The 24,855-nt window shown below is 45.9% G+C and overlaps 1 protein-coding gene across 1 annotated transcript in view; it reads left to right on the plus strand.

Annotated features, from left to right (window-relative positions):
- The window catches only part of MTMR12 (myotubularin related protein 12), a 77,381-nt gene that overhangs the window by 15,822 nt on the left and 36,704 nt on the right, over nt 1–24,855 (plus strand). Inside the window, exons 2-7 of the mRNA XM_070357679.1 lie at nt 13,193–13,253; nt 15,678–15,820; nt 17,305–17,377; nt 18,209–18,339; nt 20,096–20,189; nt 23,824–23,953. Coding sequence (XP_070213780.1) covers nt 13,193–13,253; nt 15,678–15,820; nt 17,305–17,377; nt 18,209–18,339; nt 20,096–20,189; nt 23,824–23,953 — 632 coding nt within the window. The remainder of the gene's footprint in view (nt 1–13,192; nt 13,254–15,677; nt 15,821–17,304; nt 17,378–18,208; nt 18,340–20,095; nt 20,190–23,823; nt 23,954–24,855) is intronic.

Consider the following 24,855-nt stretch of genomic DNA (forward strand, 5'->3'; position numbering starts at 1 on the left):
AATATAGTTAAAATATTTTGTTTTATATTATGTGACTGTTGCCACAATTTAAAAAAAGGAAAAGGAATCCATGCTGGGCCAGCTGTGGGAGGTGGGTCCCAGTGGGCATGTCTCCTTTGGGCCGCAAGCTTGGAGAGTGGGTGGCAGTTCTCACATCTTGTCTGGCACAGGTGGCAGAATGGGAGTGCCTCTGGCCCAGTGCGGGCGGAGTTCCCAGGCCGTGTCGGGGCAGCAAGTCCTGGGAACTGCTGATTGTCCAAGCGCAGCAGGAACGGAGGTAGCTCCTTTTGATCTGTGGGGTAAAATGTACGGAAACTGGAAGACCTGCTGTTTATGCCCTTATCCCCTTTTAAAACAAACAAACAAAGGTAGCCATAGCATTGGGGTAAATATTGAAATAAGTAATTAACAAAAAACCCCAACCTTGATTCCACCCCTCTGGCATAACTGCCCTCCCTCCATTTATTTCAATCTGCTGTGCTGACTGAATGCAGGCCTCTAGGACTCCCGGGTTTGAGGACTTGGACGCTCAAGTGACCAGCGCCAGCGGCAGTCTCCGCTACTCTCTTGTGGTAATAGCAAGCTCTGTCAGAACAGAGAGGTGCTGCACAAACCACAGGGGCCTTGCTTAACACCCCATTTGTTGAAAATTTGCATCACTTTCCAATTGAGTTCCTTTTCGGGCCGTGGCAGAGAAAAAAGTCTGTCAGCATAAGTAGTAGAACCAGTTCTGCTTGATTGTTAAAAGAACTGTACTTTCCTAACCTTCTTTTCTTATGCATTGAACATGATACACAATTGGGGTCAGTAAGGGATTTTATCCCACGTGTCCAGCTCCGGAAATAAGACTGTGGCCATTTGCTGATAAGGCAGCTGGGCAGGGAGTGTCACAGTTGAAGGGCAGAAGGAGCAGAGGGTTAAGGGGGAGCCCAGGGCCCTTTGCTGAAACCAGGTGACAGTTAAGAAGCTCCCACTGCTCCAAAGAAGAGGGAAAGGGTAGAAGCAGCCGTCCCTGGACGCTGGTTGAATTGCCTGTGAGATCCTGGGAGGACACCAAGTCCATCCATGGTGGCTGCTGCCCTGCCTCTCTCACTGGACAGGCTCCACGACTTTCAGTCTTTCTGGATGAATGTCATATGCGTGACAGTCTACAATGGAATGTTCTTTCCAGTAACATGAGAGCGTTTGGTGATGCCGCCCGTGTTAATGCCCAAGCCTAGATATTGTCTCTTAATCTTCCAAATGTTTCTCTGGCCCCCGCTGGAGTGGTTTAAAAACCTCTCATTACTTAAAGTCATTATTAACTAAATTACTCAGTGAAATCTTTTGAGCACTTACTGTTTGCAAGGCCTGTGCTCGGGCTTCCCAGGCAGCATTAGTGGTAACAAACCTGCCTGCCAATACAGGAGACATAAGAGCCATGGGTTTGATCCCTGGGTAAGGAAGATCTGCTGGAAGAGGGCACGGCAACCCACTCCAGTATTCTTGCTTGGAGAATGCCATGGACAGAGGACCCTGGTGGGCTACAGTCCATGGGGTCACAAGGAGTCAGACACGACTGAAGCGACTTAGCACGCACATGCACATGGACACACACTGGACTCTGGGGCAGTATGGTGAACAGAAAAACAGAGAGCCTGCCTTCAAAGAGTTTATAAACTGATGGGGAGATAGACTTAAATAATTACATAAACAAATGTGATACTGCAATTGTGACAAGTGCTAAGAGGGAAAGATACAGAGGGCTTAAAGAACCTGATGGCAGAGAAGGCTTCCCAGAGGAAATGACCCTTGTCCTGAGGTCTGATGGGTACACAGAAACTCACAGGGCAGAGAGGAGAAGCATTCCATGCAGGGGCTTGGACTCAAGGCAGGAAGGAGCTTGGCAGGTACGAGAGGCTGACGGAAGGCCGGTGTGGCCGACATGCAGACTGAGGAGGAGGGTGTGGGGACCAGGCTGTGCAGGACCTGGCGGGCTTTGTCAGGTCGTTGTCCTTCTCCCACTGGTCACCCAGAGCGGGCTGTGTCCTGAGGGGCCACTGCCCCTCCAGGGCGGGCAGTGGGTGCCAGAGGGGCAGATGCAGCCTGAGCAGTTGGAAAGCTGCTGCACTGCTCCACGTGGGCAATGAAGAAAGCCTGGACTAGGCTGGTCCTGGTGGATGTGAGAGAGGAGCATGGGCTCTGGGTGTCTGTAATAGGCAGTACCCAAGGATTTGGTCAAAGACTGGATACTGAGGGTGAAGGGGAAGGAGGTGTAAAGGGGACTTCAGATGACATGCTTCTGAAGGGAAGCACAGGGTAGCCCAAACCATACTGTGGTGTTTGCCTTGGGGCCTTTCCTGGAGTGTGGGACCACACAAGGTTCTCGCAGAACTCTCGAGGGTTGGTTGGAGTGACAGAGACCTCGACCTTGGAGGATGGAGTGGAGTAAGTCGTAGAGCTGAGCTCTCGGGTGGTGTTGAGGAAGCCCCTGAGTTCTTCCCCACACAGCGGCCATTACTCCTAGGGTAGATGTTTTTTTTTTTTTCCTTTCAGCCTCTTTCCCTCTCCACAACAATTTGAGGCTTTTCCTGGGGCTTCCCAGGTGGCTCAGACGGTAAAGAATCTGCCTGCAATGTGGGAGACCCAACTTCGATCCCTGAGTCAGAAGATCCCATGGAGAAGGGGATGGCTACCCACTCCAATATCCTTGCCTGGAAAATCCCACGGACAGAGGCTACAGTCCATGGGGTTGCGAAGAATCAGACACGACTGAACAACAAACACTGGGTTCTTTCAGTGATGCTTGTCTAGCAGATGCATTCAGTGATCTTCCTGTGCTGTTTTCCTTCATTTCACAGAAGAAGTAATGTGGCCTCGTGTAAGAACGCAGGTTGAGTCAGCTGTCAGGCTTGACTTCCACCTGCACCACATGCTAGCTGAGCGTCTTCACCTGCAGAGTGGAGGGAAGAGCGGGTATAAGAGCCCTCCCTCAAGGCTTGCTGTGAGGATTAAATGAGTTAATAAGTATAAAGCCCTTTAAACAGTGCCTGGTACCTAAGGCTCTAGAAATGTTTGTTACTGTTATTCACCTCTCAGCCTCCGTAAGGGCTGGCCCTCGAGGGTAGCCGCTTTGACGTTCATAGAGTGGACACTTGTGATTTCTGCAGTTCACCAGCAACCCCTGAGTCACGATGGAGTAATTTGTGATGTCAGTAAGGAAGAGATTGTATTTTCTCATCCAGTTGTAAAGGTCAAGTTGGATAGCCTTTAATCACTTGCCCAGTAAATTTGCCCATGAAGACAGCAGCTTATTACGCATTGAGAACTCAGCTTGGTCAGGAGGAGGATGTACACGTGGGAATTTCATTGTGTCCCATAACCCTTGGCGCATCCAGACGTGGGCTGTGCCTTATTGTTAACCGCTTCCCCTCTTCTCCATTTAGCTATGCTAATTCCCTCAGGATCAGCAACAGCAGATGTTACAACTCTTGTTTCTCAAAAAAAGAGAAAACACTTTGAAATATTAAAATATTATCTCTGTATTTGTTAGTTCTTTCTGTGTTTTTCTTATGGGGTCCAAAAAAGAAAATACTATAAAAATATGTAAGCAAAAGAGCTGTTAAGATGTGAGAACTCTGCATTCTGTGTTCCCTGCCTTCTCCCCAACCTGTACAGGTGGCTTCCCAGAGAAAAGGGAGAATTTCACTTTTTTTCTAAGGGGAGGGTTTCCTTTTCATTCCTGTTTACACACCCTGATTTATTGGAGTCCCCTAGATATAATTTCTCTTTTCAGGACTGGTGTATATTTTGATTTCAGGGGTGAAGGGGTGGTTGGTGGTGATGGTGCTTATTTATACTGTTTTTGAAGTGATAAACAGACAGATTAGATATTAGTGATGTAGATACTAGATAGTAGTGATATTAGCCTGCAGTATGGCTCTTTAAATTCCAGTACAAAAGTGCTTATATAAGTTTTTATTCTCAATTTGTCACCAACTTTCAGTAGCTTGTGTGTGTGTGTGTGTATGTGTGTGTGATCTTAGTTCCCTTATCAGGGATCAAACCCAGGCCCACGACAGTGAAAGTATCAAGTCTTAACCACTGGATCACCAGGGAATTCTCAGTTTAACCTGCTTTGAATAAACTCAGCAGTTGAGAAAACTTTCCTTTGGTTGCGGTGCCTGAGCAGTCTCTTCCTGGGATGTGGTGTTCTCTTAAGGAAGCTGTTAGTTTACTCTTTTGGTCTTGTAAGTGGGTTCAGAATACTTTCTATTGCAGAAGAAAAGACACCAAATAACCAGACCTAACTCATTGTAGAAAACAAGTCCTATTAATAGAAAAAGGCCGTTTCTTTTTCCATGACTTCAGATAGTCCTGTGTAGTCAAAGTCTAATGGAATTAGGACCAGTCTGGGTGTTGCTAATTGCAGGAGTTTTCTGATCCCCAGAAAAAAGAATTGAGAAGTCTCCTGAGTGGAGTCAGTTTCGTTTAACGTGGGAAACAGGACTGACAAGAGGAGCAGAGGTTATTCTGCTCATGCAGAATCTTAAATAATTGCAGCTTTTAAGTAGTATGTTGAAACCTTTATTTAATCATCAGAGGAAAGGGAGAGAAAAAGACAGGAATCAAGGAGGACAGACTCTGCTCAGTCCAATAGTTGTAACAAACCTCGTTTGCTGAATACGTATGCCAGGTGTTTACACCTGCTTCTGCTCATAACCTCATAGTAGGCAGTGTTGTTTCCATTCACACAGGAGGAAGCCAAGCTCAGTCAGGTTAAATGGCAAGCCCAAATTCATGTCTGCAGGTACCAGAGCTGGGTTTGGACTGTTGCCTCAAGTCTGTATTACTTATTTTTAATACATGCACAGAGAGAAGTTTGGAGAAACAGGGGAAAGACAAAACTTAAATTCTTAGTACTATGCTGTTTTAAAAATACAACTCTGCTTAAAAAAAAAAAAAAGGTAAATTTTGTTCTGAGATACACATGGATTGCCACCTAATATGTAGCCACAAATGCATCTTCTCCCTCCGATTTTCTATTTTAGCGGAGAAAACAGAGTATTAAGTGTCCATTTTAGAGCAGTGGAGCGACTTGGAGGAAATAAAAATGTTTGTATTATGTCTTTTTAGCACTTGGTGCCAGATGTGATCGAAAGAAATTGTGTTTTGGAACCTTTGGGGATGTTATGTTGCCTCTTGGAATTTGCCCTTCTGCCTGGATGAAATTAAACTGAGAATAACAATTTTGGTTTTTGACTCAGAGCCCTTGTAAGCAGTGAAGGGTTGACATGAACATTTACAAGCATCTGGCCTAGGAGAGCTTCACGGTAGAGACCCCCGCCCCATTCTTTTCAAGGTCAGTGGTCAACCTGCAGAGCCTTCCCTTTTTCCACCTTTGCCAAGATTCTTGGTCCACCACACTTTTGAGATGTGTGCATCCTGAATATGAACTTGGTAAGACACTAGAGAAAACTGAGAGCCAGTGGAGTGAAACAGGCAGGCTGCTCCACAGTCTCTTAGCAGATTCTCAGGCGCGCAGCTGGCACTTGCTTTCATGTGCTTCTGTCCTGTACGAGGCAAAGCCTTGTACAGTGGAGTTCAGTTCTCGTAAGGGAATTTTTCTAATTTGTTCTAATGAGTTTTGTAGCAGGAGACTGGTTTTCTGTTACACGCAATGGATGTTTTGTGGTGGGAAACTAGAGACCGTGTTTGTTGGAACACAGCAGCAAGGAATGTGGGCTCTGGAGTTAGTCAGGGCTTGGGCCGAACCCTTGGTTAGTGACTTATTTTCCTATTAAAGGGAAGTTCCTGAACCTCTTTAAGCCTCAGTTTCTTCATCTGTAAAATGGAAGCAGTACCGATTCTGGTGTTATGCGGCTTAATGAGACACTTATGACGAGTACTTATCTGGCACCTCATAGAACTTAATAAATGTGACTTATTATAGTTAAACGTGTGCAGTTGAAGTGGAAGCTGAGACTGACAGCTTGTGGAGGGCCTTGATTGCCGTGTACAAACTTGGACACACCTGTCTTTACCACTCAGAAGTCTTTTTTCACTTTGGGATTTTCAGCAGTGTTTCAAATAGCTGAGGTTGCTGTATGACCTGGGTTTTGGACAAGTAAAGCTGTTTACTTGTTTAGTCTTCTCTAATGGCTCAGATGGTAAAGAGTCTGCCTGCAATGCAGGAGACCCAAGTTCGATCCCTGGGTTGGGAAGATTCCCTGGAGAAGGGAATGACAACCCACTCCAGTATTTTTGCCTGGAAGATCCCATGGACAGAGGAGCCTGGTGGGTCCCAGTCCATGGAGTCACAAAGAGTCAGATACAACTGAACGGCTAACAGCACACTCACACAAAGTTATTTAGTGGCATTTGAGGCAAGCGCTCACATGCGCTGGGTGGTTAGACTCCTTTTTGTTGAACACTAGCTTGTCGGCAGCAGTGTGCGTCTTACCTCATTATTCTGACCTCTCCTCTCCCTGTCTGCAGCTGAAGGAAGTCTGATGAATAGTGGCAGCTTTAGTAGGAAGTCAAGCACTGTTAGAAATCTTGGTGGTTTTTCTGCCACCGCCTCTCACGCTCAAATTTCCCACACACTTCATGAGATATGTGGCTCCTCCACGACCTAGCTGCTTGGTGGGTTTTCCTTTTTCTCAGATCAGCTTTTGGTCAGCAACTTGTTGCCAGCATCAGAATGTATTTAACATTATTCCAGAGACGAGGAGGAGTCCCTACTCTTTACAAAATATATTTATTTTTATTTATTTATTTGGCTGTACTGGGTCTTAGCCACTGGATCACCAGGGAAGTACCAAGGACTACTCTTAAAGTGAAAAATGTGTAATAAGCTTCTGGGGCATTTGAAAAAGACAAGGGTGAGTCTCCAGTTTCCCTTTTTCCACGAGGGGAAAAGGCCTCCAGTCCTTTCCTTTTTTCTCCAAGGAGATGCTTCTGGTAGGTTTCTCTTCTCCCCTTCTGAGATCGGGGTGCCCTGTCGTGCCTGTGTTTTAGAATGGAGAGCTGGTCTGCAGGGGTCTTCCTTTGCCGTTCTAGTGAGGGCGAGCCACCATGGACCCTGCCTCCTTTGAGAGCACAAATACTGAATGAGGCTCACTGTGCTGTCATGATGTGATCATCAGGCAGGCAGTGCAGCTCCTGATTCCATTCTCTTCGGCGGGCACTCCGAGGCCAGGACACTTGCCCAGATGGTCCTGCTTGCTCTGGAGGCCAGAACCCACCCAGGTTTCTGACATAGTCCTGTGCTGTTACCTGAAAGACACTTGTTGCAGATAGTAAACACCATGTGTTTAGTGCACTCTGCTTAAACTCCTTGCTCCTCACAGCCCACGGGATAAAGCCCAGACTCCTTAAAACGGCCTTCCTTGTCACCATGTCTGCACCGTCTCTTTCCTTTCCTCCTCCCTCTGCTGGTCCATCTGTTGAACTCCTGCACACTCCTTGTGAGCCACTTCCAGGGAGACTGCTTGAACAGTTTCCCCTTTCCCCGCCCTCTGTTGGTCCCTCTACTGAGTCAGGTCCCCACTTTTGTGTTTAAGAAGGTTTCAGAGCCTTCGTTAAAGCATCATCCTGTCGCATATGGCGGAACACTGTGTTAGTATTGTCTCGTCTCCCCACTGGGTTGTGAGCTCCTGTTTACCTAGCACTTGGTAGAGATTCATTCAGTTACCTTTGTTTCTTAGAAATCTCCTTCTTCTCCTTTTTCATGTACAAACCTCAATTATCTTTAGAAGCCTAGCATCCTCTGCTTTTATATACATCTGTACATATATATAGGCTTCTCAGGTGGCTCAGTGGTAAAGAACCCCCCTTCCAATGCAGGAGACGCAGGTTCAATCCTTGAATCAAGAAGACCCCTGAAGAAGGAGTCTAGCAACCGACTAGTCTGGCAACCGACTCTAGCATTCTGTCCAGCAAGAGCCTGGACAATCCCATGGACAGAGGAGCCTGGTGGGTTATAGTCTATGGTATCAAAAAGAGATGGACACAACTTAGTGACTGAACAATACATATACATGTATATTTGTGTGTGTGTGTGCACAAATACATACACTGTATGACTTAGTTTGGAAAAGACAAGGCTGAGAACATTATGGGATTTTTTTTTTTGGCACGCCATGCAGCACGCAGGATCTTAGTTTCCCGACTGGGGACCAAACCTGCACCCCCTGTAGTGGAAGCGGGAGTCTTAACCACTTGAAGTCCCTGGGGTGTTTTGTTTTTAAGGCAGTTTCTGCTTTACCTGGTATGTGGGAAAGGGTAGAGCAGGGAGTAGTATGTGCCCCTACACCCTGAGAGGTCATGCAGGGATTGTGGGGGTTGCAGCCAAGGCACGCCATCCAGGGGGGGCTCTTTCCGCTTGAATAATGGTGAAACCCTGTGAGGTTTTACAGCCTGGAGGCCTCATACGTCCTCACCTAAAATCCACACGGTTGAAGTGGCAGGTGCTAGGTCTGGTGTGTGATTTCCGCCAGTCTTAACTCATGTGAGACGGTGTCTCTGATGTCGGTTCCTAATCCTGTAGCCCTGGACATACTGCACATTGACATGTTGCATGACATGAGTCCATCATCTCTGGTTTCTCTGTTGTTGGTGCAGTTGACCGAAGTCAATACCATTGGTGACGGTCAGCAGAATCGCTGTAGCTAGCTTTGGCTCACAAGGGAGTCTGTTATAAAGATACAGGTGTGATGCTTGGAACTGTGGGCCAGAGGCGTGGTTGGGCATCACCAGAGCCTGGAAATCTATGGAGACCAGGCCTGGACTGCTGTTTGTTTGGAGGACGGTCTTTTGTCTCCACCTGTCTTCTTCATGTGTCTCATTCTCTACAGAACAGCTTTCTCTGCTGTTGCGTGAAAGTGAAGTCGCTCAGTTGTGTCTGACTCTTTGCGACTCCATGGACTGTAGCCCACCAAGCTCCTCCGTCCATGGGATTCTCCAGGCAAGAATACTGGAGTGGGGTGCCATTTCCTTCTCCAGGGAATCTTCCCGACCCAGGGATCGAACCCAGGTCTCCCACATTGCAGGTAGACGCTTTAACCTCTGAGCCACCAGGGAAGCTAGCCAAATCTACAAAGTCTGTGGGCTTCCCAGGTGGCGCTAGTGGTAAAGAACCCGCCTGCCAATGCAGGAGACACAAGAGATTCAGGTTCGATCCCTGGGTTGGGAAGATCCCCTGGAGGAGGGCACGACAGTCCCTGCCATTATTCTCACCTGGTGAATCTGATGGACAGAGAAGCCTGGTGGGCTACTGTCCATAGCGTCGCCAAGAGTCGGACACCACTGAAGTGACTTAGCACACATGCTACAAAGCCTGTAGTTGAAGTAGCCAGCTTGATTAGCTTCTCTTAGCCCTTCAGCCGAATTAATGGGGGAGATAAAATGATTAGCTATTTGCAAGTATGTCTTATCTGTTAGCTCATGCAGGTGGTGGGAAGGAGGTGGTTCTCTCCAGGAAGGAGGTTAGGGAAGCAGGGAACAGTCGTCCAGGACAAGGGAGTTTTGGGGGGTGGGACCGTCCTGAAAGATGTCTCCTGATTGTCTTGTTCATGGGATGTAAACAAAGGATTTCACTAACCATTTCAAGAATTGATGTATGTCGGTAATTTGGGGATAGTATAAAATCTTTAAGTCGGAAGATGATACTTCTGTGGACAGCGTAACAATAAGGTAGTCTTCTCTGTCCTGGCTTCAGTTTTTCAACTGAATTCCAAGTACTAAAGATGACTGCTAGTTTTCTAACAGCTGATTGAATTTAATGCATAGCTTTGCTTTCCTCAGACAAAGATGATAAACCTGTCAAGAGTAATTGTGCTTTAATTTAGTTCTTTGTCCATGACAGATGATGAAAACTCTCAATGAGAATTTCTAAATTACCAAATCCACTCCTAGCATTTACATATGCAAAAAACAGTCTCTCTTGTGTAACCTGGAGCAGTGTGTCAGAGTCATCTGGGGAGTGTTTACAGACAAGAGACTCAGCAGTGGCTCCCACACTCTGATTCCTCAGGCTTGTGGTGGGGCCTGAGCGTCTGCGGAGGTGAAGAACAACGCCCCCAGATGACCTGATGCTCCACAGCTTTGAGAGGCACTGTGTCAGGGAGGCTTCATTTATTGGCATCTCCCAGGATGGAAATCATCAGTTCAGTTCAGTTCAGTCGTTCAGTCGTGTCTGACTCTTTGTGACCCCATGAAGCGCAGCACACCAGGCCTCCCTGTCCATCACCAACTCTCGGAGTTCACTCAGACTCACATCCATCGAGTCAGTGATGCCATCCAGCCATCTCATCCCCTTCTCCTCCTGCCCCCAATCCCTCCCAGCATCAGAGTCTTTTCCAATGAATCAACTCTTCGCATGAGGTGGCCAAAGTACTGGAGTTTCAGCTTTAGCATCATTCCTTCCAAAGAAGGAATCATTCCTTTCCAAAGAAATCCCAGGGCTGATCTCCTTCAGAATGGACTGGTTGGTCTCCTTGCAGTCCAAGGGAGTCTCAAGAGTCTTCTCCAACATCACAGTTCAAAAGCATCAATTCTTTGGCACTCAGCTTTCTTCACAGTCCAACTCTCACATCCATACATGACCACTGGAAAAACCATAGCCTTGACTAGACGGACCTTTGTTGGCAAAGTAATGTCTCTGCTTTTTAATATGCTGTCTAGGTTGGTCATAACTTTCCTTCCAAGGAGTAAACGTCTTTTTATTTGATGGCTGCAGTTACCATCTGCAGTGATTTTGGAGCCCCCAAAAAACAAAGTCTGACACTGTTTCCACGACTTCCCCATCTATTTCCCATGAAGTGATGGGACCAGAGGCCATGATCTTAATTTTCTGAATGTTGACCTTTAAGCCAACTTTTTCACTCTCCTCTTTTCACTTTCATCAAGAGGCTTTTTAGTTCCTCTTCACTTTCTGCCATAAGGGTGGTGTTATTTGCATATCTGAGGTTATTGATATTTCTCCCGGCAATCTTGATTCCAGCTTGTGCTTCTTCCAGCCCAGCGTTTCTCATGATGTATTCTGCATGTAAGTTAAATAAGCAGGGTGACAGTATACAGCCTTGACGTACTCCTTTTCCTATTTGGAACCAGTCTGTTGTTCCATGTCCAGGTGTAACTGTTGCTTCCTGACCTGCATACAGATTTCTCAAGAGGCAGATCAGGTGGTCTGGTATTCCCATCTCTTTCAGAATTTTCCACAGTTTATTGTGATCCACACAGTCAAAGGTTTTGGCGTAGTCAATAAAGCAGAAATAGATGCTTTTCTGGAACTCTCTTGCTTTTTCAATGATCCACTGGATGTTGGCAATTTGATCTCTGGTTCCTCTGCCTTTTCTAAAACCAGCTTGAACATCTGGAAGTTCATGGTTCACGTATTGCTGAAGCCTGGCTTGGAGAATTTTGAGCATTACTTTACTAGTGTGTGAGATGAGTGCAATTGTGTGGTAGTTTGAGCATTCTTTGGCATTGCCTTTCTTTGGGATTGGAATGAAAACTGACCTTTTCCAGTCCTGTGGCCACTGTTGAGTTTTCCAAATTTGCTGGTATATTGAGTGCAGCACTTTCACAGCATCATCTTTCAGGATTTGAAATGATTGCTAGTTATCTTTGAATATCGGGGAAACACTGAACCCTGGATAGAAGCCTTTGAAGACATTGTTAATTGAGAAACAGTGACACAGAACCTCGCCTTGGACTTCCCTTGATGGTGCAGTGGATAAGCATCTTCCTTCAGTGCAGGAGACATGGGTTCAATCCGTCGTCCAAGAAGATTCCACATTATGCAGAGCAATAAGCACGTACTCCCTAGAGCTCATGCTCTGCAACAAGAGAAGCCAGCCCACCGAGAAGCCCGTGCAACCACAGCAAAGAGTAGCCCCTGCTCTCTACAACTAGAAAGAGCCTGTGCACAGCAATGAAGACCCAGTGTAGCCCAAAATAAGTACATTTAAAAAAAAGAAAAGAACCTGGCCTTGATTCTTTACTAGAAATGATTGCATCCTGGGGCACTGTTGTTGGTTTTAGGTCACTTAGAATGAGCAAACATCTTCCCAGCCACCTTTTCTGAGCCCTGGTGTGCTGCAGGGCTTCCCGGGTGGCGCTTATGGTAAAGAACACACCTGCCAGTGCAGGAGACAGAAGAGACATGGGTTCAATCCCTGGGTCTAGAAGATGCCCTGGAGGAGGGCATGGCAGCCCACTCCAGTATTCTTGCCTGGAGAATCTCATGGACAGAGAAGCCTGGTGGGCTACAGTTCATAGAATCACAGAGTCAGACATGCCTGTAGCAACTTAGCATGCATGCACATGCTGCAGAGTGGATGGATCAGTATTGACTTGATACATTCATAGCTTCTTGTTTTTACCTTCAAGCCCTTTACACAGGTCCATTTTCTCAGAAACACAGCAGTCTACTTTAGTTTTTGATCCTTGATCCTCACTGGAGAAAGAAGGGAATCATTCTTGGGCTGTCTTCCATTCTCTCTCTGACTCTGCTCGAGCTGCCTTGCCTTGCTGAGTGACATCTGTTCCTGTATGTGGGGAGTGCCCATCCCTGGGGCTCCTCCTAATCATTGTCACTTCTGTAATTCATTCTGTAATCCATTGAACTGACCTGTTGAAATTTTATGGCTTCTTTAGTTAAAGATACTTTAGGTACTTCCCTGGTGATTCAGTGGTTAAGACTCTGTGCTTTCCCTGCAGGTGGCTGGCGTTCGGTCCCTGGTTGGGGAACTAAGATCTTACATGCTATGCTGCCAAAAAAAAGAATAAACCAAATGTACCTATTTTCTTAAAGTTTTTTTTTAATTACTTTTTAAAAGCTATTAACATTGTAAATCAGCTATGCGTTAGTTGCTCAGTTGTGTCCGACTCTTTGCGACCCCATGGACTGTAGCCCACCAGGCTCCTCTGTCCTTGGTGATTCTCCAGGCAAGAATACTGGAGTGGGTTGCCATGCCCTCCTCCAGAGGATCTTCCCGACCCAGGGATCAAACCCGGGACTCCTGCATTGCAGGTGGAGTCTTTACCATTTGAGAAATCAGTTATACTTCAATTTAAAAAAAACACCTAGCTTGTCAAATAAACAAAAAGCTGCTGAACGTGATGTTTTAGCATGTATTCTGAAAGTATGGCTTTATGTTATTCATTTGAGTCCTTAAATATATTACGCTTTGCTCTTCTCTTTTAGGAAATTCACACAAACGAAAAGGAAGCAACGGAGAAGGAAGTAACTCTCCACTTGTTGCCAGGTAACAGTCACGTTAGTGTCGTACCTCCCCATGTGCAATTCAAAGCCAGAAATAAATTATGTCATTTCTAGTAGCACTATATATAAAGTCCTTTGTTTTCATCCACACAGTGTGTGACAGTAATGAGTTGGACCAGAATATCAAGGTCTTTAGTTCAGTAACTGCACCCCTGGGACTGAGTGTTACAACATCTGCAAAGAATTTGTTTCCCCCTCCCCACAGCGGATGAAAATAAAGGCGGGAAATTCTCACCTCTTTGTAAGCAAATGAGGTCTTTTTTCAGGTTGCCTTACTTGGCCCCATCAACTTTTCTGGTCCCTATCTGGAAGATCCTGGTCCCTTCTAGATCCTTACATCCCACCCTGGTGGGGCTTAACCAACTCCCCAGCCCTGTGCTGCCAGGGCTTGCTGTTTGTCATCACCAAGGAGACTGGATTGGTTGGAATTTTTTTATTTTTGAGATGGAGGAGAGTGACTGTCTGTAGCGTAAGTCGAGTTTTAATCATTTCTGAATTCAGAAACAGACCTGGTGGTGTAGGCTGTCCATACATGGGGCTATCCTGTGAGTTGTGCGTTCAGTTCTTCTGCTTTCTTTCTTTCCAGCTTTTTTCATAAGTATTTTTAGGTACATTTCCCAAAACAATTAAGGCCTCATTCTGGTTCTTTCAATTTTATTCCCTTTTATTCGGACAATATGAATATGCACAAGTTTCTGACTGATCCACCTTATTTGGTAAACATCAGAATCTCTAACTTTTAAAAAAAATGTTTTTAAGTGTCAAAGGCTCTTCCCTATAAAAATGGCCTAAATCTCAATCCATATACCCTATTCTATTTCCTTTTCTTGGGTTACAGATTCGGAAGTTTACTTTTGTCTTCAGCTTAGTGTTACGTACATTCTCGCATTCCCTGGATTCCTGACGTCTCGTCTCGGTGTGCAGCCCAGGTTTCCTAGACTAGATTAAGATCTTTCCCAGCTCGTGCCTCATATGACCCGAGACTCCGTCTGTCTGTACTGGCTGACAAGTGTGGTGAGGTCTCCAGTGCCTGACCATGGACCCATATGGCTTGCCTGGGCTTGGGAGAGGTTCACTGTTAAGGCTGTTCTATTTATTTATTTTTAAAGCTGTTTTTACACCAGGGGTTGAAAGCACAGAAAGCCTTGCTCACGTGCCTTCTACCTTGGACTCAGCTAAGGCACTTTTTCTGAGACCATTTTAAACCCCAGTGAGGCCCTCATCACTTCATTGTTTTCTTCAAGCCTGGTGGTTTCAGGATGCTGACCTATAGATGTTGACCTCTGTAGAGGCTGAGCTTGTGACAGAACCATCTTCCTGTATTTCTATTTTATTTAACCACTTGGAAGAGAAAAAAAACAAGGTGAAACGTTTTATGTGTCCCTTCATAGTCTTAGTATCTGAAATTCTTTGTTTTCATATTGAAAGTTAGAATAGATTAATTTTGAGCCAAATGGTAAATTTAAAGACATTGGAGGGAAAATCCAGAGGGAGATTTTAAGAAGATAGTTGTCTGTTGGATGAGGAGAAAATTCCCGTTTTTTCTTGTCACAAAGTATTTACGCTTAGGTGGGTTTTTTTTTTTTTAATTTTATACTTAGTTTTTCATTTCCCTGTATCCTCCTTTTATTTTTCTGTCCTTACCATCCGGCCCTCATGAGCCTCTCCACTTCCTGCCTATCCCTAAACCCTCATCTCTTTGACTGGAGACGGAAGTTGGCTCTCTCTGTCACCAGGAAATACAGCTCCCGTGCTGCTGGGCGTCTGCAGAGAGCAGGAAAGGTGACATAGTGAGAGGAAACACGCTCAGCGAAGAAAGAGAGGAAACAGGCTTGCTTTCCCACAAACCTCTGACCCCCCTCTTCCTCCCATCCTTGTCTGCGGAGCCAGGCCGAGCGCGGTCATGCTGTAGCCCCTCGGCCTGAGGAAGCTGCCTGGGAGCTCCGGACCAGGCGCACACCCCGTCCTCTTTCTGGGGTAAGGAATGGCCACTCTCGCAGGAAGGGGAGCCCGAGAACTACATTCCACAGCTTGCCGGCCAGCCCTTCTGGCTTTGCTCGCTTGGGTACCGCTTCTGCTTGGGTGCAGAACATCTGTTCGGGTTCAAGTACTAGAAGCACTAAGATCTGTGCCTGCCGGTGTAGCCTAGGTCATTTCTGCCTCTTTGGATACATCCATTATTTGCAGTGAGAAGATAGAAGTGCCCCGTGTGAAGGTGTATCTGAGTCATTGTGATCCCACCTCTCCGTGGGCCCCACGCTGCTTTGTCTCCCCCCTGGGTTTTGCAGCTCCCCTGTGCCGTGTCGTGGCCTGTGTTTGTCTTTACAGGAATAGAGCCGGGGAAGCTTGTACTGCTTGCTTCTGTTGCCTGAGGACTCTCAGGACACCTTGTTTTGGTTTCCATCAGGTGAACAGCTGCTGTGTGAAGCCAACACAGTACTGAAGTGTGTCCAGGAAGATTCCTGTCAGCGTGGAATCTACGGGAGGCTTGTCTGCACAGACTTCAAGATTGCTTTCTTGGGTGACGATGAATCTGCCCTGGATAATGATGTGCGTGTGAGCTGCACTTGGCTGAGTTTGGGGTAGCACTGCCCCTGTGACCCCGTTGTCTCTTTTCCCAGCTTCTCAGCAACTTGCCCTTAATGCATGTAAACACAAAGGCCAGAGTCCTTCTCACCCGTGATCTGCTCTCCCTCCTTGGGGACCTCCCTTTGGTGGGATGACCACTCTGCAGCTCCACCAGCGCCTCACGTCGTGCTGGCCTGCATTGGCCTCATAGGTTCACACCGTCAACTTTTTTATTTTCTTCTGTGTTTCAGTGCGGTACATCGCTCAGGGGAATCACAGCTCCCCAAATACACTAGTTCCCCATGTTTTCTCTGCACTGAACTCTTCCCCAAATTTAGCACCTAAGTACAGTTATGAGACTGGTGCTGAATGCAGCACTTGAGTTTGGGTTTGTGTTTGCTCTGCACCGAGCAGCAGTGTTCTTGTGTTAGACTTGTCCCCCTCATGAAGAGCGAGCAGAGGAGAGAAAAGGATTGTCCGCGCCACTCAGAGCACACTGCGTGGTCCTGGAAGCCGGTCAGCCCGGCCATGCAGCATCTCGCTGCCTCACAGTGTGGGCGTCTGTGCCGCCACTGTGGTAACAGCCTAGTTCCTAGTCCTGTGCAGAGATAGCATTCGCAGAAATGTGGCTCTCCTGGGGTTTTCTTCCTGCCCTCTCATAGCTCTGTCACTCATCTGCATTTGGGTAGAAAAATCTGAACCTGCGTGCCACCTCCCAGCACCTCTCAGAGCTGCCTGGCCTGTTGGCCTGCCTGGGAGCAGCCCAGGACTGACATGTCCTGCCTCGGTTTGAAAACGAGTGTTCACAACATTTCTCACACACTTTGCTACTTCATTGTCCTTTTCCTCGGGATGTGACATTTCCCTGTTTGTTTAGGGCGTATACCTCTTCGTTTATTTTTTCTTTGGTTTTATTGAGATAGAATTGACATATAACATTGTAGTAGTTTCAGATGTACAACATGATGAATTTGGGATACGTATGTATTGTGAAATGATCATCACAATATGTTTAGTTAACATCCATCTCCTCACATAGTTGTACAACTTTTTTCTTGTGGTGAGAACTTTTAAGATCTACCCTGTTAGCAACTTTCTAATGTACAGTGCTGCTGCTGCTAAGTCGCTTCAGTCGTGTCTGACTCTGCACGACCCCATAGACGGTGGCCCACCAGGCTCCCCCGTCCCTGGGATTCTCCAGGCAAGAACACTGCAGTGGGTTGCCATTTCCTTCTCCAATGTACAGTGCAGTGTTACTAACCGTAGTCATCATGCTGTATGTTACATCTCCAGGACTTATTTTATAATATAACCTAAGTTTGTACTTTTTGACCACCTTCGCCCATTTCCCCCACCCGCCCCTCATTTTTCTTAGTATGCGAGTTGGGGATAGTAATTCATTGTGCCTGTAAGTGTCTAACAGTGCTTAGCAAGGAATCACAGTTGTTTCCTTTTGAATTTTTTAGGAAACGCAGTTTAAGAATAAGGTCATAGGAGAAAATGACATTACCCTCCACTGTGTTGATCAGATTTATGGAGGTAAGTATCTGTGTTCCCCAGGCCTTTGAATGTACAGCTGGTAATGATGGGTTGGTTTTGTTTTTTGTTTTTTTGGCCTTTTATAGTTTACTAAAATTTCTTCACCCATTTATCTTAATCAGTTTTCTGGATGATAAAACTGAGATGTGAAGTGGCTTATTTGAAGAGGAGCTTATTAGCTGGAGAAGCTTGGACTTGAACGTGAACCTGTTCTTTCTAATACTCCATGGTGCCATTACAGGCTAGATGTTGGTCATATGTCATTGTTAGCTATGCAGGTCTTACTTTAAAGGCTAATCTGTAAAAGTCTGTTGTACCACACACAGCTGTCTATTCTGCTGATTACACAAAGGCTCTCTTGACATCACTTCTCTATTTTGGTAGTCAAGGCTTTGTGAGCAACTATTCAGTAGCCATTTATGGAGTTTCCAGCACCAGGGTGTCCAAACTCATGGTCAGGAGGGGCCCTAGCCATAAACCTGGGAGTCGGCTGTCCCAGGTCAGGTCCCTAATGATCTCCCATCTTTCATAATCTCAGCTTTCAGAGCTGGGTTTTCTGCAGAAGTTGATTCTGCTGACAGTGGCAGGTCCGTTTTGGTCTTGTACTTCCTCAGGAGGAGTGAGGAGCCCTGGCTGTTGCAGAGTCCCAGGCTCCTGCTGGGTGGGACAGGGCGGGGGGCCTGCTGGGTGGGACAGGCCCCAGCTGGGTGTGATGGGGCCGTGCTAATGGTTACTGAGAAGATGACGCCCTTCCTCTCACTTTTGAAAGGCCTCCTTGGAAGTTAGCAGTCTACCTTGTTTATTTCCCTTGTTGATTTCATTGTTTTGTAGTGTTTGATGAGAAAAAAAAGACTCTCTTTGGACAGCTGAAGAAGTACCCTGAGAAGCTGGTCATCCACTGTAAAGACCTCCGGGTATTCCACTTCTGTCTGAGGTACACAAAAGAAGAGGAAGTCAAAAGGGTAACTAGTCGCATGTGTTTTTAGGTTTTATTTCCCATCAGGTTTTCCCCACTTACTCAGTTCTTGCTTCCACTGCGCGAAGGTTGAGGGGAGCCTTTCACTCTGTAAAGTTGAAATTGGTTATAACCTCATGTGCTTTGATTAGAATTGAGAGATAACTTGGTAGAGCAGGACTGTGTTGTCATGGCACATGCTACGTTTAGTCCTTCGATTCACACCATGTTTGTTCCCAGAGGCTTCAGAGGGTAGGAGGTGGGAAACCAGGGTCAGAAGGCAGTCAGGGAGGGGAAGATGGATGGAGCAGCTAGAAGCAGTCCCCTACCGCCAGCCCGCCAGCCTTTCCAAAAGCAGCAGCAGCGACTCCCAACTCCCGAATGAAGGAGTTGACGTCTGGAAGGTCGTGGTTGCATGTGGAGGGAGGTGGAGGTACATGGTCATGGGCAAAATGAGTCACCAAATGAGCCTGTGCTTTTGGTCACTTACTTAATCTGGTTGCTGCAGCAAATTGAGGTGTGTAACTGGGTGAACTGGTTACAGTGATTATTGTAAGTTCCAAGGTTTCTCTTAAGATATTGAAGGTCTCAGACTTGCCACTGGCATGGTAAATGCATCAGGGGAAACCTTTAGCGAGAGGCCAGTTTATCTGTTGGCTTTGGCTACAGTTAGTCATTAGACATTCTTTTTAGATATCCCCTTAATCTTCTTTCAGGTAGTGCGGGAGTTTGGTTAGAATAATAAACATGACCCCAGTATCTGTTCTGAGCAGGAAGAAATGGTATAGATATGGAAAATTCCCTGAGAAGCAAGAAACTTCACTTTGAATGATGATTTTTATCATCTGTCCAAATATACTTTTTGTTTGGAACTTCAAACAAAAAGCATGGTAGATTGAGTTCCTTATCTTCTAGAAAGAAAGAAAGTGAAGTCACTCAGTCGTGTCCAACTTTTTGCTACTGTATAGACTGTAGCCTGCCAGGCTCCTCTGTCCATGGGATTTTACAGGCAAGAATGCTGGAGTGGGTTGCCATTCCCTTTTCCAAGGGAATCTTCTTGACCCAGGGATTGAAGTTGGGTCTCCTGCATTGCAGACAGACTCCTTACCGTCTGAGCCACCAAAGGAAGGCTGTCTTCTAGAAGAAGATCCTTCAGGCCATAACACAGACTGGAATAGCTCAGTGTCTTGGTTATTATCTGATATCAGCTTTACATCTTTAGAAAGACTTCCCTGGTGGCTCAGATGATAAGGAGTCTGCCTGCAGGGCAGGATACCCGGGTTCAATCCCTGGGTCGGTAGTATCCCCTGGAGAAGGAAATGGCAACACACTCCAGTATTCTTGCCTGGAGAATTCCATGGACAGAGGAACCTGGCGAGCTACAGTCCATGGGGTAGCAAAGAGTCAGACATGACTGAGCGACTTCACTTTCTTTTTCTTTACATTTTTGACATGTCAGATTTTTGGAGTGTCTGAATATGGCACTTAAGTTTTTTTTAGCACTCTGTCTTTGATAAATTAGATTATGTCTTAAAAATTGCCCTAGAAATTCAAAGCTCTTAAAAAACCTGACAAAATAGTTAGCATTCTGTTTGTGTGGCATTATTCCAAGAGATAATATCACAGATACAGACCTCAATGAGAGTTAGCATGTTGCTCAGCGGAGCCCATGGGCATTACTGAAAACCTAGACAACTTGTGTCTTGTCTGTCAGTGTTTACTCGCCAAAAGCATGACTGTATCCATTACTTGGTTCTTTCCAGATTGTCAGTGGCATAATTCATCATACCCAGGCCCCTAAACTGCTTAAACGATTGTTTCTGTTTTCCTACGCGACTGCAGCACGAAACAGCCCAGGTAAGCTTTCATCTGCAGTTAGGCAGGACCCTTCCTACCTGCAACTCATGGGAGAAAACCCATCCATGAGTTTTTTTTCCGCATCTTCTCTAGCAATGGGTCACCTCTTACTTGAGTGATTGATTCAAATTTCTTTTTTTAAAAAAGGTTTCTGTTTCTTTCCCGTGATCTTTGTTGCTTTAACTTATCTTTTAGGTTTGTTTGCTTTTTGTGAAGGATTATTTGATGGGTTCTTATGAAAGATTAAAATCAATAGATTGTCATTGGAAATGTGAGACTATAGAGAAAGAAAATTGAGACAAGTCTAAAATCACCCTTTCTGTCCCTGGGTTCTTTTTTCCACTTTAATAGGCTTGATTTCATTTCATAAGACCCTAAAAAAAAAAGTTTTGCATTCTAGAAAGTTTTTAAACAGCCAGGACATGCTTTATAGCAAATATTTGGGGATGGGGAATGGAACACTTGTACAGAAGAGAGCACATCCGAAAACCAGTTTGGTTCGAAAACTTGAAATTCCAAATGTTTTCCATTTGGTTCCCTGAAAAAGAGAGCAATCTTTTTAGTAAGAAACTGTGGTCATCTGAACTAGCTATTAATAATGCCCAGTGTTGTACACTGTTTCCACAGATGTTTGTCTTCATCCTTCTCTGGATCTCTCCCCTCCATCTGTTCACTTGCTCTTCCCATTCCTTTTTTTTTTTTAATTCCAAATTAGTATTTTAATTTTTTTTTCCTTCCAGTTTTACTGAGATATAATTGACACAGCATGTATAAGTTTAAGGTGCACAGCATAACAACTTGGTTTACATACGTCATGACATGATGCCCACAGTAATTTTAGAGAATGTCCATCGTCGTACATAGACATGATATTAAAGAAACAGAAAATTTTTTTCCTTGTGGTGAGAACCCTTAGGATTTACTCTCTTTAAGAGCTTCCATACATAAACGCACAGCGGTGTTAATTTATTCGTCACGTTGTACATTACGTCCCTATCTGCCCGTCACTCTGAACATGAAGTTGGGGTCGACCGATCCTGTGTGCCATGAGCCTCTCTTCAGGGACGTGACATGTCCTGCCTGCACATGTCGGGCTCTGTGGAATGCAGAGTTGCTTTGTCACCAGCTGCTCACTTGGTAAATGTTTCTCGAATGCTTGCTCTGGGTCAGGCACCCTGGAAATACTGAACAAGACTGAATCTCTGCCCTCTAAGAGCATTGAGTCAGGGGATTCCCCGTGGTCCAGTGGTTAGGACACTGTGCTTCCACTGCAGGGGGCCCGGCTTTAATCCCTGGTCGGGGAACTAGGATCCTGAACGCCACATGGCGCAGCCAGAAAAAGAAATAAGAGCAACCAGTCAGAGCGTTGTGTGCTCTGGTGGAAGGGACCGGCCACGCTGGGGAGGGAGGGCTGTCAGAGGGCGAAGGCCGGGCCTGAGCTGCTGGTGGAGATTGTGGAGTATCCGAAAGGCACTCAGGAGTGTTTGAGGCAGCGAGACTGGCGTGTGCAGAGATGAAGATATGTGGGAGAGCAGGCTGCATTTGGCGAACTGTGGTGATCTTGCAGAAAAGGTGTGAATTTGCAGGTCTGTCCCTCCTGAATTCAAATCTTTGTCCAGCTGCCGAGTAGCGTAGACCCTGGGGATGGCACTTAACTCCTGAGGCCTCTGTTTTCTCATTGGAAAAACAGTAGTGTTAATGATTCCCATGAATGTTTTGAAGACTGTAGATTGTTAAATGCACAGCACATAGGGTACAGTCATTGAGTGAGGGTTAATTGAGAGTGTAACTGCTTATTCAGGGCAGATTCTGCCCAGAGAATTACATTGGCATGAAAGTGTACTTAGCACTGTTAGTAGTCTGAGCCTAAAGCTTGCGCCTTCGTGTAGTAAGTTCCTGTCTGTGAACGGTCTTTTCACAGTAGCAGTACGTGTACATGCTGATTAGCGGGGCGCTGGCTGACAACAGCACGTTGCAGTATGAGTTGTACAAAATACAGCCTCTTTGTTGATTGCTGTACTTGTGTGAACATTTATTGGGTCTACATGTGAAAATTGTACTGCTGTTAGGAGCTCTGCCTCTCCCTTGTATCCTGACTCTTGGTCTGGATCAGCACAGGACGTATCCCAGCTCCCCCGCAGGTGTTGATCTGTGTGCCAAAACTCTTACCTTGACTGACCCTGGCAGTTTCATTACCTTATGGAGGTTTTTTTGTGCCAGAATGTCCAGGCTGTGTAGCATCTTGTCTTCTATTCAAATTCCAGCATCCTTTTCTTCTCCTTCCAGCCTCCTTTTTTGGATAAAGTAAAGGTTATAACTGAGAGGTGCAAGTGGACCAGTTAGTTTTTTTATTGTGTAGGGGTTTGTAGAAATGGGTGCTTTGCAATCAGAACATCTTTCATTTTTCTCAGGTTTAATAATTCACAAATGTGCTTTGGCTGAAAGGTCCTAAATGTTTGTGACGTGGCATTTCAGGGAAGAACTTACCTGTGTTGCTAAGAAAATGACCTAGTATGCTTGAATAGGAATATTGGTATTACTTATGTCTGTGGGGAAGTTTATTTGCATCTATTAACCTTATGGAAAATTTATGCTGCCTAGGTTTGAATTCCAGTTCTCCCATTGTCTAGCTATGTGACCTTGGATAAGTTAATTGACCTTTCTGTGCCATGTCTGAATGAAGGAAATAATATTGCCTACCCTGTAGGGTTGTGAGGATTGAGTTATTACTTGAAAGGTGCTCAGATAGTGCTTGGCATCCTAAGTGCTATATAAGTTTCATTACTGTTGTTGTTTTTTCTTAAATCATTGTTTGTATTATCACTCTTTGTACTATGATGTGGTTTTATTAAAAGGAGCAGGTGGGCATTTAATTTAACACTTTGTTTTCCCCAGAAGGCTTGCTTTTTAAAGATGTGCACAGGTTGGAACGAACTGATCTGTGTGACCACCCAAGGGTGTTTTGGTGCATGTCACCCGCATCAGGCAGTGCTGTGGGGAGGACCACGGCACACCTGCTGGGCTGCGTGAGCAGCACTCCTGAGCCCTTCCTCCTTGCAGGGAGTGGCAGGGTGAGGGGCAGAAGTCCCCATCACCGAGACGTGGCCCTTGGCCTATGGGCCCCAACCCTCAACGTGGCCCTCTCCTTTGTGGCCTTCAGGAGCCAGGTGTCACACTGAGGACTCCTCTTCTTGGCAAGGAGGCTTTAGACTCAGGAATCTGACATGCTGTTCAAATGAGTTTGCCATCTTATGCACACATGGGTAGGGCTAAAAATATTTTATTATTTTAGCATTTGTGCCAAGCCGGTCTTTTAGTGCTTCATGGGATCTTTTTATGTTATATAAATTATCTCATGGTCAGATGACTGCAAATGGAGCTATAAATTACTTTTGCAAGGAATGGAACGAGAACAGCTCCTTTCCCCTGGTACAAAGAGACAGAGCCTCGCTCATAATTTTGGGTGAATGACAGAAAGAAAGGAACAAGGCTAAGATGAAGCCGTGAGTTCATTCTGCAGGGATAAAAATGGGCTTTGTGGAGGAAGTTGGGGCCCAAGGAGCCACTTTCACAGCATTAAAACACCAGGGCTTCACGACAAGATTTTACTGTCTTTCTCCATTTGTATTGTCAGCTACGGACCCCAAGAAACACGCCGTAATGTTTGACACACTTCAGGACTGGTGTCGGGAGCTGGAGCGGACCAAAGGCAACATGAAGTACAAGGCAGTGAGTGTCAATGAAGGCTATAAAGTCTGTGAAAGGTAAGCTCTCGGCACCATGCTTTTCTTTTTGACGGATTCGTTGAGATTTAATTCAGGTGCCATACCCGTTCATCCCCATGACGCGTATTGTGGTTTTTAGCACATTCATAGGGTTGTGCAGCCGTGTGTGCTCAGCTGCTCAGTCAGTCGTGTCCGACTCCATGTGACCCCGTGGACTGTAGCCCACCAGGCCGCTCTGTCCATGGAATCCTCCAGGCAAGAATACTGGAGTGGGTTGCCGTGCCCTCCTCCAGCGGATCTTCCCGACCTGGGGATCCAACCTGCGTTTCTTGCATCTCCTGCAGCCATCACCCTGGTCGATTGGAGAACGTTGTCATCATCCCCAGAAACCCCCATATCCCTTGGTAGTCACTCTCCACCCCCCGCCCCAGCCCTAGGCTGCCGCTCATCTACTTCCTGTTTCTATAGGTTTGCCTGTCCTCAGGAGTTCACATAAGTGGAGCTGTGCAATATGTGGCCCTTGTGCCTGGCTTCTTTCACTGACCACAGTGTTATCACGGCTCATCCATGTCATAGCAGATATCAGAATCTCATTCTTTTATTACTGCTGAATAATATTCCATGGTGTGGATATGCTGTATTTTGTTTATCTGTTCATCAGTTGAGGGACATTGAATTGTTTTCACTTTTTGGCTATTGTGAATATGCTGCTGTGAACATGAGTATAAGGTTTCACATGGACGTATTTTCAGTTCTCTTAGGTGTATTCCTAGGGGTGAAATTGCTGAGTCATATAGTAACTGCATTTGACCTTAAGAGGAACTGCCAGACTATTTTCCACAGCCACTGCACCAACTTTATACTCCTGTCCACAGCAATTGAGGGTTCCACTTTCTCCACATCGATCCTGTGCTTTTTTTAAGAAACCCTTAAGAGTAATG

The sequence above is a fragment of the Bos mutus genome, chromosome 20 (assembly GCF_027580195.1).
Source record: "Bos mutus isolate GX-2022 chromosome 20, NWIPB_WYAK_1.1, whole genome shotgun sequence".
Lineage (NCBI taxonomy): Eukaryota > Metazoa > Chordata > Mammalia > Artiodactyla > Bovidae > Bos > Bos mutus.